This window comes from Myotis yumanensis, unplaced genomic scaffold (assembly GCF_028538775.1).
Source record: "Myotis yumanensis isolate MYYU_CA2020_CCGP unplaced genomic scaffold, mMyoYum1.0.hap1 SCAF_6, whole genome shotgun sequence".
Classification (NCBI taxonomy): domain Eukaryota; kingdom Metazoa; phylum Chordata; class Mammalia; order Chiroptera; family Vespertilionidae; genus Myotis; species Myotis yumanensis.
Window position 1 is genome coordinate 36,674,749 of NW_027223757.1, and position 13,913 is coordinate 36,688,661.

The following is a 13,913-nucleotide window of genomic DNA, read 5'->3' on the forward strand; positions in this document are numbered from 1 at the left end:
TCCGAGTTACTATTGTTCCTCTTGTGGTTTATGGGGAGTCAACATTGTGTAGTGGTTAAGAACGTGGGCCAGGAGACAGATTCGGTTCTAATTTCACCTCTGCCTCTCCAGCTGTGTGATGGGATGGGTTATTGTGAGTCTGTTTCCTAAACTCTACATAGGGACACGAAGAGAACCATCCTTTCAGAACTGTTGAGGGGAGTACATGGATATTGCAAGATGAAGCACTTAGCATAGTGCTAGGCCCATATAGGCGCTCGGTAAAGAATTAGCTTTCGTTGCTTTCTGTTATTCTAATGGATTTTGTGCAAAGCCAGCAAAAAGGAGCTGACTCTCATACCTTAATTAATTGTAAAATCTCTGCCATCCTAACTCTTTTTTTCCATATTTATCTCATCCAGAATGTGAATTTGTATTCATTAAATGAACAGAGAATAGTATTTTCACTTAAAAAAAAAAAAAGGAATTCTGTGCCGGTATATACTTTTTAAAGAAATCATGACATAATAATATTTTTTTACAAGTCCAATATTCCTGAGAACTCTCTCCCTGGCTTCCAGTCCTGGTGAAGTTGGAGGGGGTATGGTTTGTGAGGGGGACCCTGCAGCCAGCAGTCCTCTGTCAGGCCCTCTCTGCAGGCCATCATTCAGTCTGGACACACTTGGTACCTCTGTGCAATACGTAGGTTTCTGGGGAGAGGCTGTGGGCACAGAGCTTCGTGATACACACAGTCCAGCATATCCTTCTCGGGCATCCGTTCCAACTGGGCAGAAAGTACGAGGGCCCGTTATGATTTCTGACTGGCATTTCGTTATTTGTATGTTAATATTTGGTGTGTAGTGAGGTTAGAAATTTGTAAGTGACCATCTGAAAAAGACCTTTAAATCTAAAATTTGAACAATTCTACTTTCTGGGGAGGTAGTTCAATGGTGATGCTCCTGACAGCACGATGGCATTTTAACCCATGTTTATTGAATATGCTGATCTCCATTTATCCTTATGTTACAGATTGATGTTCTCAAAGCAGATCTGGAGAGCGCAGAATGGAAAGTTTTAGAAAATCTTATTCTGGAAGATGTCCTGGAACAGATTGGACAGCTCGTCTTTGAGATCCATCTCCACTGGCCTGGGTTCGAGGTCAGCGGCAGTGACAGCAGTGTCGTGCGGTTCTGGTACAGCCTCCTCAAAGAGTTAGAACTAAACGATTTCAGGCTTTTTCACAGTTACAAAGATTTATCTAAACCTCAGCTGTTCCTGAAGAAAGACATGTTCAATGCAAGTAGCTGTTATACTCTTGGTTGGGTAAATACCAGGTGGAAATAGGATGCAGGGCCTCATCAAAAACTCAAGGAAATACTTGCAGAGCGGAGTACACCCACGATTCTAATGATCGTTGTGCAGTCTCCCACCAGCCTGTTACCTGCTTGAGGCAGGCGTTGTTATTGCCTTTGTGGTGCATGCAGCCTGGCGCCTGCCGTGAGGTACGGCACAGTTAGCCCTTGTTGAAGGGGTGGTCACAGGAACGCCACAGGAGTCAGCCGTCACCTGCCCTGACCAGGCTCTTGGCCTGTCTGCCCCTGACAGAGTGGGGATGCTCATCTTCCTTCATTTCAAGTTGGAAGATAACCCCCCACTTACCTCGGTTTTCTCTAAAGTTCATTATGTTTCTACAGGGTGTTCAAAAAAAATGTATTCACACTTTAAGAGCTGATAGCTCACATTTGAAAATGAAATGTATTTTAATACACACTGCCTTAATAATTATTCAAAGGTGAGTATACACTTTTGGGGGACACCCTATATAATCCATGAATTCACCAACATGACATTTTCCATTTTCACTGGGTTGATGAGACTCTTGGGTTTGTAGCCTACTGTTTAACATAGGACCTTGCATTTGACTTGAACTCACCCCTTTCATGTTCTCCTTGTTCACCTGGTCAGGAATGTCCTTTACACCTTGTGGTTTTCCATCACTCCTCCTGAGCCTTTCCTGAAACTATGCCATGGTTTTATAAGAAGTACAGTTCTGGTATCTGTTCCCAGATACACCAAATTCTGTCTCTGAGTTTAAGGCTAGACGATCAAGAGCTGCAGCTCAGCATTCTTTTCATAGCAGCCTTAAAATCCCCATCTGTTCCTGTGAATGAAGCACAAAGCAGAATTTGAGTGTCTATTGTTACCTCTTCTGACTTCACACCTGATTTCTCAACCACAGACTCGCCTATGCTGTTAATTCTTTACACACACACACACACACACACACACACACACACAATATCTCAAAGATGGGAGGGCCAGAGTCTCTTTCCTGGGATGCTTACACAGTGTTTCCATAGCACCAATCCTTTCTACTTAAAAAAAAATTTTAAGCAGAAAATGCAGGTTCTCAATAGTTCAAGTGATCTTTTAGTTCTATTTGCAGGATTAGACATTTACCCCCATGAATAATTTTCAAAATTCCTATTTCAAATAAATTTAGTATAAAATAAACCAAAATTATTACCTTATTGTAAGTTAAGTATATTTTCTGACACTTTTTATATCCTAACAGAGCAGGAAAACCATGCCATACATGTTTGTTCAAGAAATTTGGGGAGGGAATAGGATACTGGTTACTACTGAACTGTATTCCATTCCCCATTTTTTTTAAAAAAAATCTACTTCTACCTGAGACATTCCCTGGGTTGGCTTTTTGGTTTTTGCAGTGTTTGAAAGTACCATTCCTCAAGTGAGAAACCAAAATATATTAGAGTTGGATGATCTCACTAATTTTGGGTTCAAAAGAAACAAGACTTTCTGAATTAGTGATGATTTTTTAAAACATAAAATGAGGCTTTTATTTTAAAACCCATAGTACCCTAATAAAAGTCATTGAGGTGGGAAGACCAGCTTGCATAAGTGTGATTTGTAACTGCACTTCAGTTGCTTTTACTGTCCACAGGAATTTCAGAGGTACAAGGGGCCATAAAAACTCTAAAGTTATACTGTTGGTTTGCATGGCATAGCCTCCAAAACAAAGTTAACTTTTAGTCCAGTTCCTGTTTAGATTATGTCACAGATTCTTTTATTTTTTTCATAAAAATCCTACACACTGAAGTATATACAGTAAATGTTTTTATACATTCAATCCTTTAAACCTTCTTATACATTAACATATGAAGTATACTGATCTTAAGTGTCCAGATGTATACACAATCATATCAATATTTTTAATTCATGGGCTTGAAGACTTGGGCATTACTGAAAGCCCGCTTTGTACAGGGCAAGTTACCATTTATTCCAGATTGGTGGTACAGAACACTGACTTCATACACTCCATATAGATATCTGAAGCAAGAATGGGTGTACTGTTTAAAAAAAAAGACGAACTCAAAATAAATCACAAACACACCCACCCACGCCCACCTACAAGGCAGCCTGTTCAGTAGTTATTCGTACTTATTTTATGCTTATTTCTGAGACTGTCCTTCATTCCCTTTATGGAGAGCTTGAAATTTATGATGAAGTTCTGACTGTTGCTATGGTTTCCCTGCCTCTAGAATTTATTGTGATTCTTGTGTTGGCCAGGGTTTCTTAACCTCAGCACTACTGCCATTTGGGAGTGGATCATTCTTTGTTGGGGGAGGGAGTGCATTGTGGGATGTTTAGCAGCATCTCTGGTCCTCCCCACTAGCCGCCAGAGCACCTTCTCCCTCCCTTTCAGTGTGACAACCAGACACGTCTCCAGATGGTGCCAAATGTCCCCTAGGAGGCAGAATCCCCACCGTGGAGAGCTGGGGTTGACCATGAGAAATGGTCTAGGTTATCACCGCACTGGTGTTTGGGAAGATGCTGCTGGTGAAGAGCAGGCAAAACCACCACAAAAGAACACAAACAAAATACAAACAAACAAAATCAAGGGCTGTTATTTATTGAGCACTTACTGGGTGCCCAGCGCTGTCATGGATTATTCCTAATTCTCCCAACAACCCTCCAAAGAAGTGTCATTTTCCCAGATGACATATACAGGTAAGGACACTCGGAGAGGTTGGATAGTTTATTCAGATCATTCAACTATTAGGTGGTGGGGCAGGAATCCACATCTTGGCCTGTCAGATCCCAAAGCCCATGCTGGTCCCTCCACAGTGCTGCCTCCACAGCCTCTAACAAATGTAAGATGCTTCTTTCAAAGACATATTTTTGCCTTTCTATTAGTAAATGGGGGTGGGGGGGACGACCCTACAAATATACTAAGACCAGACCTGCAAATCTATTAGAGTTGGGGTTATTTTTGTAGCATGCAGATTTAATTTTAAAAGCCTACTTCATTAAAATATGCCTGCCAAATGGAGACTTACTGAAAAATGGGACCCAACGAATTCTCTGTCAATATGTCCAGTTGCCAGAAAAGCTCTTGCAAGGCCCTGGAAGTGACTCTTGGCCCTGGCTCTTCCCAACACTTGGCACTTTTCCTCCTGGGTTTTAGGAAGGGCACAGTCGCTTGGAAGTGTAGTGTGAGTTCCCTTTGTTTCAAACTAGATTTTGATCCTCGATAAATGAGCTCCGATGAGAATATCTGTGACATCATTAACTCTTACCAGAGCAATGCTCATAAGTGAATCTGAAAATACAAATTTAATAATGCTCTTATCCAATGATAGAAAAAAACGGTTCTTTTTCAGGAGAAAAACATGTGAGGATGTAAGAGGTCACCTTTTCGCACAAACTCTGTTACAATTTGAGATTAAAGTAAAAGAAAAACAATTTTTCCTTTCCCCTTTTCTTAGAGTGATTGTATTTTATGCAGTTTTACTAGGTTATTATATAAATATTTGTAGCTGTTTGACATGTGCAAATGAAGAGAGCCAAGGAGAAGTAAACTTCCCTTAGAATTGACTTGACGATCCATGAGTGTTTACATCAGGGTAGAGCAAAAGTAAATTCAGGAATTTAGTGTTTAGTTTGAATCGGCTATTCATATAAGCAGTTCTGCCTTGGCTGTAAGAGTTTCGTATGTAATAAATACAGTAGGAGATTTGCATTTCCTAAGTATTACATGTTGGGATTTTGCAAAGCTTGGATTTATACCAGAAAACTAGCTTCATCATATTTTGCCAGATTAAAATGAAGGCCTTATTTAAGCAGATTGTTATACTTAACAATGCAATGGTAGCTGCAAGGTCAATTAATATAATCTCTTCTTCTAAAGATAAATTTATGTTTTCCTTTTAAGCAATAACGTAATTTTTTTGTATTAGCCAATTCCTGGCTGTTTGTGAATTCAATAAAACATTTAAACTTCGGCAAAGTTTCTTCCTTTTTCTTACCTTGAAAGAGGTATTTGACCTTTACTTATCACATGAAATTATACCCCCCAAATTTAGTATATTTTTAAACTGCCTAAATTTAGAAATTATTGAAATTCTTTAAATAATGTTATTGTATTTCTGTCCTTAAGAAAAATGAAGCAAGCAAGCTTAATGTCATGCTTTACGTTTAACACTATATGGAAAATATGCTAGTGCTCAACACATTAAAACCAATGCTTTGTAAAACTAGCAACTTCATATTACTGTATAAAATACTTTAAGTTTTTTTAGAGATTAGTTTGGTGCAATAAGATTATCTGAAACAATAAGGGATTTATTTTCCTGTCAAGTTTGAATTCTAATCTAGACTGTTCCGATAGAGGAGCCCAGTATACCTAGGGCAGATATGCAATCGATATGTACCAGGAAGCTATCGTGGTTGGTAAATAGCTGTGGTCCTGAGTCATTCTCCTCCGCTATAGTTCCTCCCACGGGACCCCCAGACCTCTCCAAGATCGAGCAATTAATGCACGGCACGCTAGGCAGCTTCCAGGACCCTGCCCTAGCACAATGGTTAGCTTCTATTCTAACTGCTCTATGTCCTATGTTCCTGGTCGTTGGATGTTTTGATATCACCACTGGGTGGGTAGAGATGATGAGCAAAGGCCCAAGTGTGTTCTATAACATGAATGAAACCACAGTTATGTCAGAAATAAGCTACGATCTGTACAACACAGTATTATTTTTCAAGGATTGATATCAGAGCAAACAAGGTTTCCCCAGGGACTCCCCACCCCATTTGAGGCCCCCAGCTATGTGTCCCTGTGATGCCCCCCTTCTCTCTGTTTTCACACGCCGTGTACTTTAATGTACCTGCTTATTTAATGGCGGTCTTTCCCAGCAGATTGTACACTCCATGAGGGAAAGGGCCAAGTCTGAAGCCCCAGTGCCTGCCAGGTAAAAGGTGCTCAATAAATATTTGTTGGGTATGAATAAAGAAAGCTATTTCTCATAGGATTTTTCAGTGAATTTATTTCGCCAGCATTTGTTACTGAAAATTTTTTTCTGACTTGAGAAATACCTTTGCCATTTAGATGCACCACTATCTCTCCTGTTGGTTCATTTAAATTTAGACACACTTTAGCCTGTTCTTGACATGGCTGTTTATTGCTCTGCTTCTGGTAGTCCTCATTCCCGATTAATGCTAACCTGGAGATCTTTCTTAGGAACTTGAGAGCTACATAATAATCGGATTGAATAAATACAATAATAATTGAAGGCTCAATTATGACTACAAGATATTCTAGGATATTAAACCTCAATCTTCGCTTCTCATGCCTCATTGTCCTTCCTTTGTACCAATTCCCAGAAAACAAACTTTTTAGAGTCGGTGTGTAAACCACAATTCCTGTAGCACAGAGACTATTTTTAGTTTATGGGAGAAGAAAGGTATGATGTTGTGAGGCTACTTAGGACAAGGATAGAGACTGGTATTTCTAAAAAAAAAAAAAAAAAAAAAAAAGATTAAAACAGATGTTCAAAGAATAAAAACAAGATGAGAAAAGGTATTGTGTTGTCAAACTATCGGAAATATACAAAGGAGCTTCCTTGTGAGCAGTTATGAGAGGGTGTTGTGGGCCCAGCTCAATGGAAGAGGCCAAGAGAATGTCTTTAGCTACAAGTTGTTTTCCTGAAGTCTGAAATAAACATGATTTAAATAGCTGAGTGCTGCTTTTAAACCACCTAAGTCAGAGAGAGCAAGCTGGAAGCCACAAAGATTAGGACACCACCCTGACCGTTTAAAAAATAATACTCAGTGAAGTGGCATTGTGTGGAGGAGGCAGGATCATAGGATGAAAGGAGGAAGATTTCAGCACTGCTGCTAACTAGCTGCATATCAAGCAGCACATTTCTTGACCCATTTCCTTACTTAGATTAGGATATTTAATTTCTAAGGTTTCTTCTAGCTTGAAAAATCTCATTATTCTAAGACTTTCATGATTAGAGAAGGCTTAGACAGTGGTAGGATAATTTCTTGATTAGTGTGCTATAAAGGGAACTCAGGATAAATTCACAAGAATCCAAATGATGTGATTATTCAAAGAAAAAGCTCAGATAAAAGATGAATCCATTATGATGGCTCTCCAGTCATCAAGTGAAGTGCCCTCAGGAAAAGCACCTTTTTGGATAACACACTTCAGCCCCCATGGTTCTAAAAACCGGAATGTTTCAGACTGCAATAGATTATTAGCCTGTTTTTAGACTGCCCTAACAAAGAGGCAATATCTGAAGATACCAGATCAAGTACATATATCTATGGTAATACTTCTGTATGTATGGGTGTATGCATATATATATGTATATGTGTGTACACACACATACACAAACATGTATGCATACACACATACATATAGAAGGATATATATATATACACACATACATACTTACCCAAATATCCTACATAATCAAAGCCTAATATGCAAATTGACCAAATGGCAGAATGACTAGTGGAACGACCGGTTGCTATGACACACACTGACCACCAGGGGGTTGACACTCAACGCAGGAGCTGCCCCCAGCCTGCAGGTCCAAGGCCAGCCACGACAGGTGCCAGTGGCCCCCCCCCCCCCCATTGCCCTGCTGGTCACCCCCACAGATTGGCCCTGATCGCTGGCCAGGCCTAGGGACCCTACCCATGTACAAATTTTGTGCACCGGGCCTCTAGTAAACATATATACGGCTAAATAACAAATAAAAATCTTCAGACACAATAAATTCAGAGGTACCCTGCATATGTGTAGTGTGTATACACTCACTACACACATACATACCTGTGCATGTGTATGCATGGCTGAATGCCTAATAAAATCTTCAGACATGCAGAGCTCAGAGGGAGCCTGGTCAGAGAGGTAGACAGGGAAGTTCCATGCAGCAGTCCCAGGAGCTCAGTAAGCCAGGAGTTCAGTGCTGGCCAGGGGCCTGGGGCCGGAGAGATAAGGCCGGTATTGGGGGGAAGGATTGGGACTGAGACCCCTGTAGCAGTGAGCCTCTTGGAGGGATACAACCCCAGTGGAAGAGGGTTTCTAAGTCTACTCCCCCAGCACAAGGAAGCCTATTCTGGCTGTACCTCTGGGAAAATATATTTCTCATGAGAATTTGAAACCTCTGTCTTGTTTAAGGATGTGACTTTATACTAATCACATGGTGAGGGAAATCATAAACTGAGAAATTAAGATAAACTGGTTCTAGGGGGAGTGACACCTCAGGGATACATGGCAGAAGCAAATGTAAAACCACTCTAAGAGATGCTTCTTTCAACTCAGGCTACAAAGGATTTCCTCAAAAAACAAGACCCACTTCAGATGAACGCCTAATAAAAAATGACAACTGACAAGGAAATGGCCCACAATGGGGTAAACACTGGAATTTTCAGCCCAAGAATGTGAGATAGAATAACAATCATAAAGTATAATATAAATTGTTTAAAATGATTAAAGGCATAAACGACTATATAGGAACTGTAAGAAAAAAAGACATTCGGCTCTGGCTGGTGTCGCTCAGTGAGTAGAACATTGGCCTGGGCACTGAATGGTCACAGGTCCGATTCCCAGTCAAGGGCACACACCTGGGTTGCAGGTTTGATCCCTGGACCTGGTCAGGGAGCATGGGGGAGGCAACTGGTCTCTCTCTTTTCTTCTCTCTTTCTCCTTAGCCCGCCCTCCCTCTCATTTTCTCTCTAAACAAAACAATAAAAAAGGCATTAGGATGAGGATTGATAAAAAACAAAGAAAAGGCATTCAAAGAACAGTAGATATTAAAAATACAAATAAACCTTCCATAATGGGAAATGTCATTGGAATGAGGGGTTTAATGGATTAAACAGATTAGACATAGCTGGAGACTGTAAAGCGAACTGGAAGCCCAACCTGAGGAAACTACCCTCATGTAGGATAGACAAATGTGAATATATTACTTACGAGGGATAACTTATGAATTGTCTGAATCTTAGAATGCCTTTCAAAAAGTGAAGCAGTGAAGTTGACTACCTGAGCCCAAGTGTGTGAAAAGTTGGCTAGAATTGCAGGTGCCATATGGCAGCCATTAGCCACATGTTGCTACTGAGCGCTTAGATCTGGCTAGTGTGACTACGAAACTGAATTTTAAATCATATTTACTTTTATTATTTTATATTAAAAAACCTATCCTTGATTCAATTATTAGAAAACTCTTAGGTATGTTTGGAACAACTTGGGCATATAAATGTACTTTGTATGAAAGAGATAAAGTATTTGGTGAAAACTTAGTGTCTGAATTGAGATATGCTGCTAAATGTAAAATGCACACCAGATTTCAGAAACTTAGTATGAGAAAAGTAAAATATTAATTTTAAAAATAATTGAATGTTGAAATATTTTGAATGTTATGTAAAATATAGTATTAAAATTAGTATCCCCTGGGCTTCTTAATCTATAGCCACTAGACAATTAAAAATCACATATATGGCTCACATATTTCTTTTATACAGCACTATACTAGAACATATACTTAAATAAAAAATGGTTGAGATTTGAGTTAGTCCTTCAGATCTCAAATGCGGAAAGATGGAGAGTGGGGAGTGGGAGCTAAATAATTCATTTGAAGAGAGCTATTGCAATTATAGGAAGCTGAACATGCACAGGCGTTCTCTCTTCCTCCGTCATTAAAAATGAAGCCACTCTAAGGACTCTGGCTGCAAGTCATGACTTCTTTTCCCTTAAGTTCCAGGCAATGTTGCAGTGTTTAGGTTGAGAAAGTTGTTTCTACAATTATTAAAGTGACTATCAACATGGAAGGTGCACATATATAAAAAATGTATATACACACATTCACATACACATGCACACACACACACACACACACACACACACACACACACACACAACCTATTTTTGGTTAGGTAAATTTTTCTGGGTTTCCCTGTATGAAACAGTGTAGTTTCTGAAATACTCAAACTCAGAACCCACATCACTGATTCTCATCTGGAGGCCTTGCTAGAAATGCCAACCTTGACCCAGTGAATGACTGTATTTTAAGAAGTCAATCTTTTGTTAGTTCATTCATTTTATTTACCCATTAATTAGAAATTGGTAACATGAAATGTTTTTGAGGCAAGTGCTGATAGAACCTTCTATTGACTGGATCTTCTTTTCTCCTCAGGTTACTAGTACTTGCCTTAATACTGTATTTAATCAATTATTTTATGATCTACTAAGAATGCTGCAATTAAACCATGATGCAGTATTGATTTTAAGATGTAGCTCTAAAAAAGAAAAAAGAAAAGACGTAGTTCTATTTGAGATGTCAAAATGTGAAAAATATGCATCTTTGTTGAAATAGCATCAGAGTTCTATAGGTCTCACTTTTGAGACTCTAATTTTATACCACCAATATCTTGACCTGGATGGCACTCCACACTTCCCTTCCCCACACCGGAATCCATATGGCTCCCTCAGCGAACCTTGATTTTCTTTTGAATTCTCTCTCAGTAAGATGCAGCTGGTTCTGTCCACTCTCTGAAAAACAGTGTTCTCCAAGAAGAGCCTCTATAATTAGTGCTGGTGCTGTAATCCTCCTGGCTGCCAGCCAAGGGTTTGCTGTTTCACTGTCAATGTTTTCTTTCAGGTAATTTACAGACATGCTGGGGACATCAACCAGCCTCCCAATGCATCCGTAAGAATCACTTCACACTTTTCTATTTAGAGAGGTGCCTGTTTGACGCTACTCCCTGTTCCTCATCTTAAAACTGTCTCCTTATTTAAGACAAAATATCCCCAGCTTGTGCTTTAATATTTAAATATTCATCCCACTAAACTTTTCACTAAACCATTACTTTTACTCTAACATCACTTTTACTCTAATATGTTCTGAGTGTGACAAAAAGCATACACAGTAAAGAAAAGGAGTCAGACGGTAGGTTACCACTTATGACCTTGAGATGTTTTCATGCTGGAAGGAACCCCACTGATTTGTGTACTCTGAGTGCAACTGGGACTCAGCGTCACCAAGTGAATAAATGTGTAATGTTAAACTTACCCTGTATACCCTGAGGGCACTGTCCTGTATTTTTATTATTTAATCAGAATAAACCCATTAATATACCACACCTACCTCTAAAGCATCATTTTTCTCCATAAAATCAAAATGACCCATTTAATATCTATAAATGATTTAATTTGGTTAAGACTTAAAAGGAAACCAAGAATAAAAATTTTGGTAACACGTTTTTTAAAAAATGCTTTATTTAAAAATAGGATTTCTTTAAAAAAGAGAACTTTTATACACAGTTGCTTAGTTTAGAAACAGTCAAAAACACAATAAAATAAACCCAGATTTAGAAATGATTTGTAACATACACAATACTGGTGCTGAACAAGGTAGTTTAAATATACAATTCTTTTATTAATCAAATGTGATTAATTCACATTTGTGAAACCCAGTGGCTGGGACTAAAGCAAAGGTCTCGTCTGAATTCTCTCTTCTTGAGGAACGGTGGCCACCCTTCCTGGCAGGTACAGAAAGGGCAGCAGCTGGCAGTGTATTCTGCTCTCTGAGTGCTACTGTGTCCAAAACTATGGCTCTACCACTTTTATCGTTTTTCTATTTTCATCTTTGACATTTACTTATATGTGGCTACAGCACATGGCCATCTATACCAGTTTTATTTTTTCAAATTAATTTTTTAAAATGGATGTTTTTAAGGACAAGAAGTATGAACTGCTTTGAGAGCACACGACTCCGAGCTAATGGCCTTAGGATATCATCACTCAATATGATGTTGCTCTCCTAGTCAGCACTCTGAGCAGCTAGGAACCAATCTTTCCTAGCATAGTAACGAAACATTTCAAACTACATTCAAACATCTGATACAGATTTGTAATAAAGCTGGAGAAATGGTTTGTCAACTAAAGTGCTATTAGCTACTGTATTCAAGAGGCTATCTTAATTTCACAATCTCAAATTTTTAAACCCAACCACAGCCACTGCTTCTCAAACTGGGGAACACTAGCCATTTTCCTGGTTGTCAATTTTACTCAAAGATTTAGAAAGATGTTTAAAACTTTATTGATTTTAAAAAGTTCTGTCGAATATATTCCCAAACCAAATCAGAATAATTTTAAAGATAAGACATACAACTCTTCAAAGAAATTACAAGTTGGTATTTTTATCTTTGCCCTAAATCCAATGAGAAATATTTCAGTAGTAATATCTGTGAAACAATGGCCTAAGAGACCCTGATTTATGAAAGAATAGCCAGGTTCTTACTGACAGTAAATACAAGTAAAGTCCAAAGTTCTGACTCATTCTCTTGAGTTTCATCTTCAAAAATAACATAATTCTCTTATTATATACTGGTCAGGAAGAAAGTCAAGGAAAGAACTCTGGGCTGATTTGTATTTTACACTGTTTAATAATTAGAGGAATGCTGCAGTCAGATAAAATTGCTGGCTTACAACTAAAAATACACAACATGTGTCATAAAAAATAGTGGAACTTCTCAATCCAAAAGATTAGAACCCGACCCACTGGCAATAATAGAAACAGTAATTGTGGGTGGTTTTATCCTTCTCTCAGTCACATTAAATTATATCATCCCTGTTCCTTACTTTCTTTTTGTTTAAGATAAGTACACGGTACCTTTCTGAGTTGTCATTAACTATATTACCGCCTTCAGAACCCCCAATCCTCGAGGGATTCTTACCTGACTCCCAGGGGATCTTTTCTGTATGTCTTGGGGGTGAGCCCAAACTGCCTGCCAATAGGATCTATTTGTCAAACAGAAAACTGATGGTCATTCTCTGTATAAATAATATCTATAAAGAACAAAATAAAGTTGCCAATGAAATTATATGAGTCAAATTTACAAAGTTCTTTTTCAAACAATGTGTCAACTTTATAAGGCCATGTAAGGAAATGATAATCTGTAAATCAAGTTATCATCCAACACATTTAATAATTAAATATAGTTAAATAGGTTATTGGGTCAAAAACAATCCTAGATAGTTAAGGATTAATCTCATCAATCCCACAACTTAATGAGACCATCCCAGCCACAGGTGATGACTTTAGATGTTTCGTGAGGATGCCACACTGCACCAATACACACTTTATCGTGAGCTTTAAACCGACTGTAGAGTTTTGTGGTCTTCCAGTCCCAGATGTTCAACTTTCCATTTCCATCTCCTGAAATCACATAGCTACAATGGGAAGAAAAATAAATTCAAATTATTCAGACACCTCAAACTGGGAAAGTAGATGAAGAACAGAGAAAGAGTTTACCTTTTTCACCATATGTAACTTAGTAAGAAGAACAAGGTCTAGGTCTATAAGTCTATAATGTAAACTTCTGCCAAAAAATCATCCCTATTGAGCAACAATCTAAGAGTAAAAAGTAATTTTTAACTTGGAAGACTGAGATGCCCAAGGGCCATGATGAATGTGGTATCACAATCACTCTCTGACAGTCAGAATCAGGGTAGGGGAGTCAATGTCACTGAGCCAGCGAACACATCCAGACCCTTTCTGCTGTAATAGACTCTAGCACCTTTATAATTACTTCCTGGTCCCAATGCCTTTTGAATATGT

At 38.7% G+C, this 13,913-nt stretch overlaps 2 protein-coding genes across 4 annotated transcripts in view; one reads left to right on the top strand and one right to left on the bottom strand.

Annotated features, from left to right (window-relative positions):
- Positions 1 to 5,280, top strand: part of METTL24 (methyltransferase like 24) — an 85,533-nt gene extending 80,253 nt beyond the window's left edge. For all 3 annotated transcript variants that reach the window (XM_070417919.1, XM_070417921.1, XM_070417920.1), the window contains one exon: positions 1,009 to 5,280. In XM_070417919.1, coding sequence (XP_070274020.1) covers positions 1,009 to 1,323 — 315 coding nt within the window. In that variant the 3' untranslated portion in view covers positions 1,324 to 5,280. The remainder of the gene's footprint in view (positions 1 to 1,008) is intronic.
- A 7,981-nt stretch (positions 5,281 to 13,261) lies between these two features.
- CDC40 (cell division cycle 40) overlaps positions 13,262 to 13,913 on the bottom strand; it is a 46,788-nt gene continuing 46,136 nt past the window's right edge. The window contains exon 15 of the mRNA XM_070417922.1: positions 13,262 to 13,525. Coding sequence (XP_070274023.1) covers positions 13,348 to 13,525 — 178 coding nt within the window. The 3' untranslated portion in view covers positions 13,262 to 13,347. The remainder of the gene's footprint in view (positions 13,526 to 13,913) is intronic.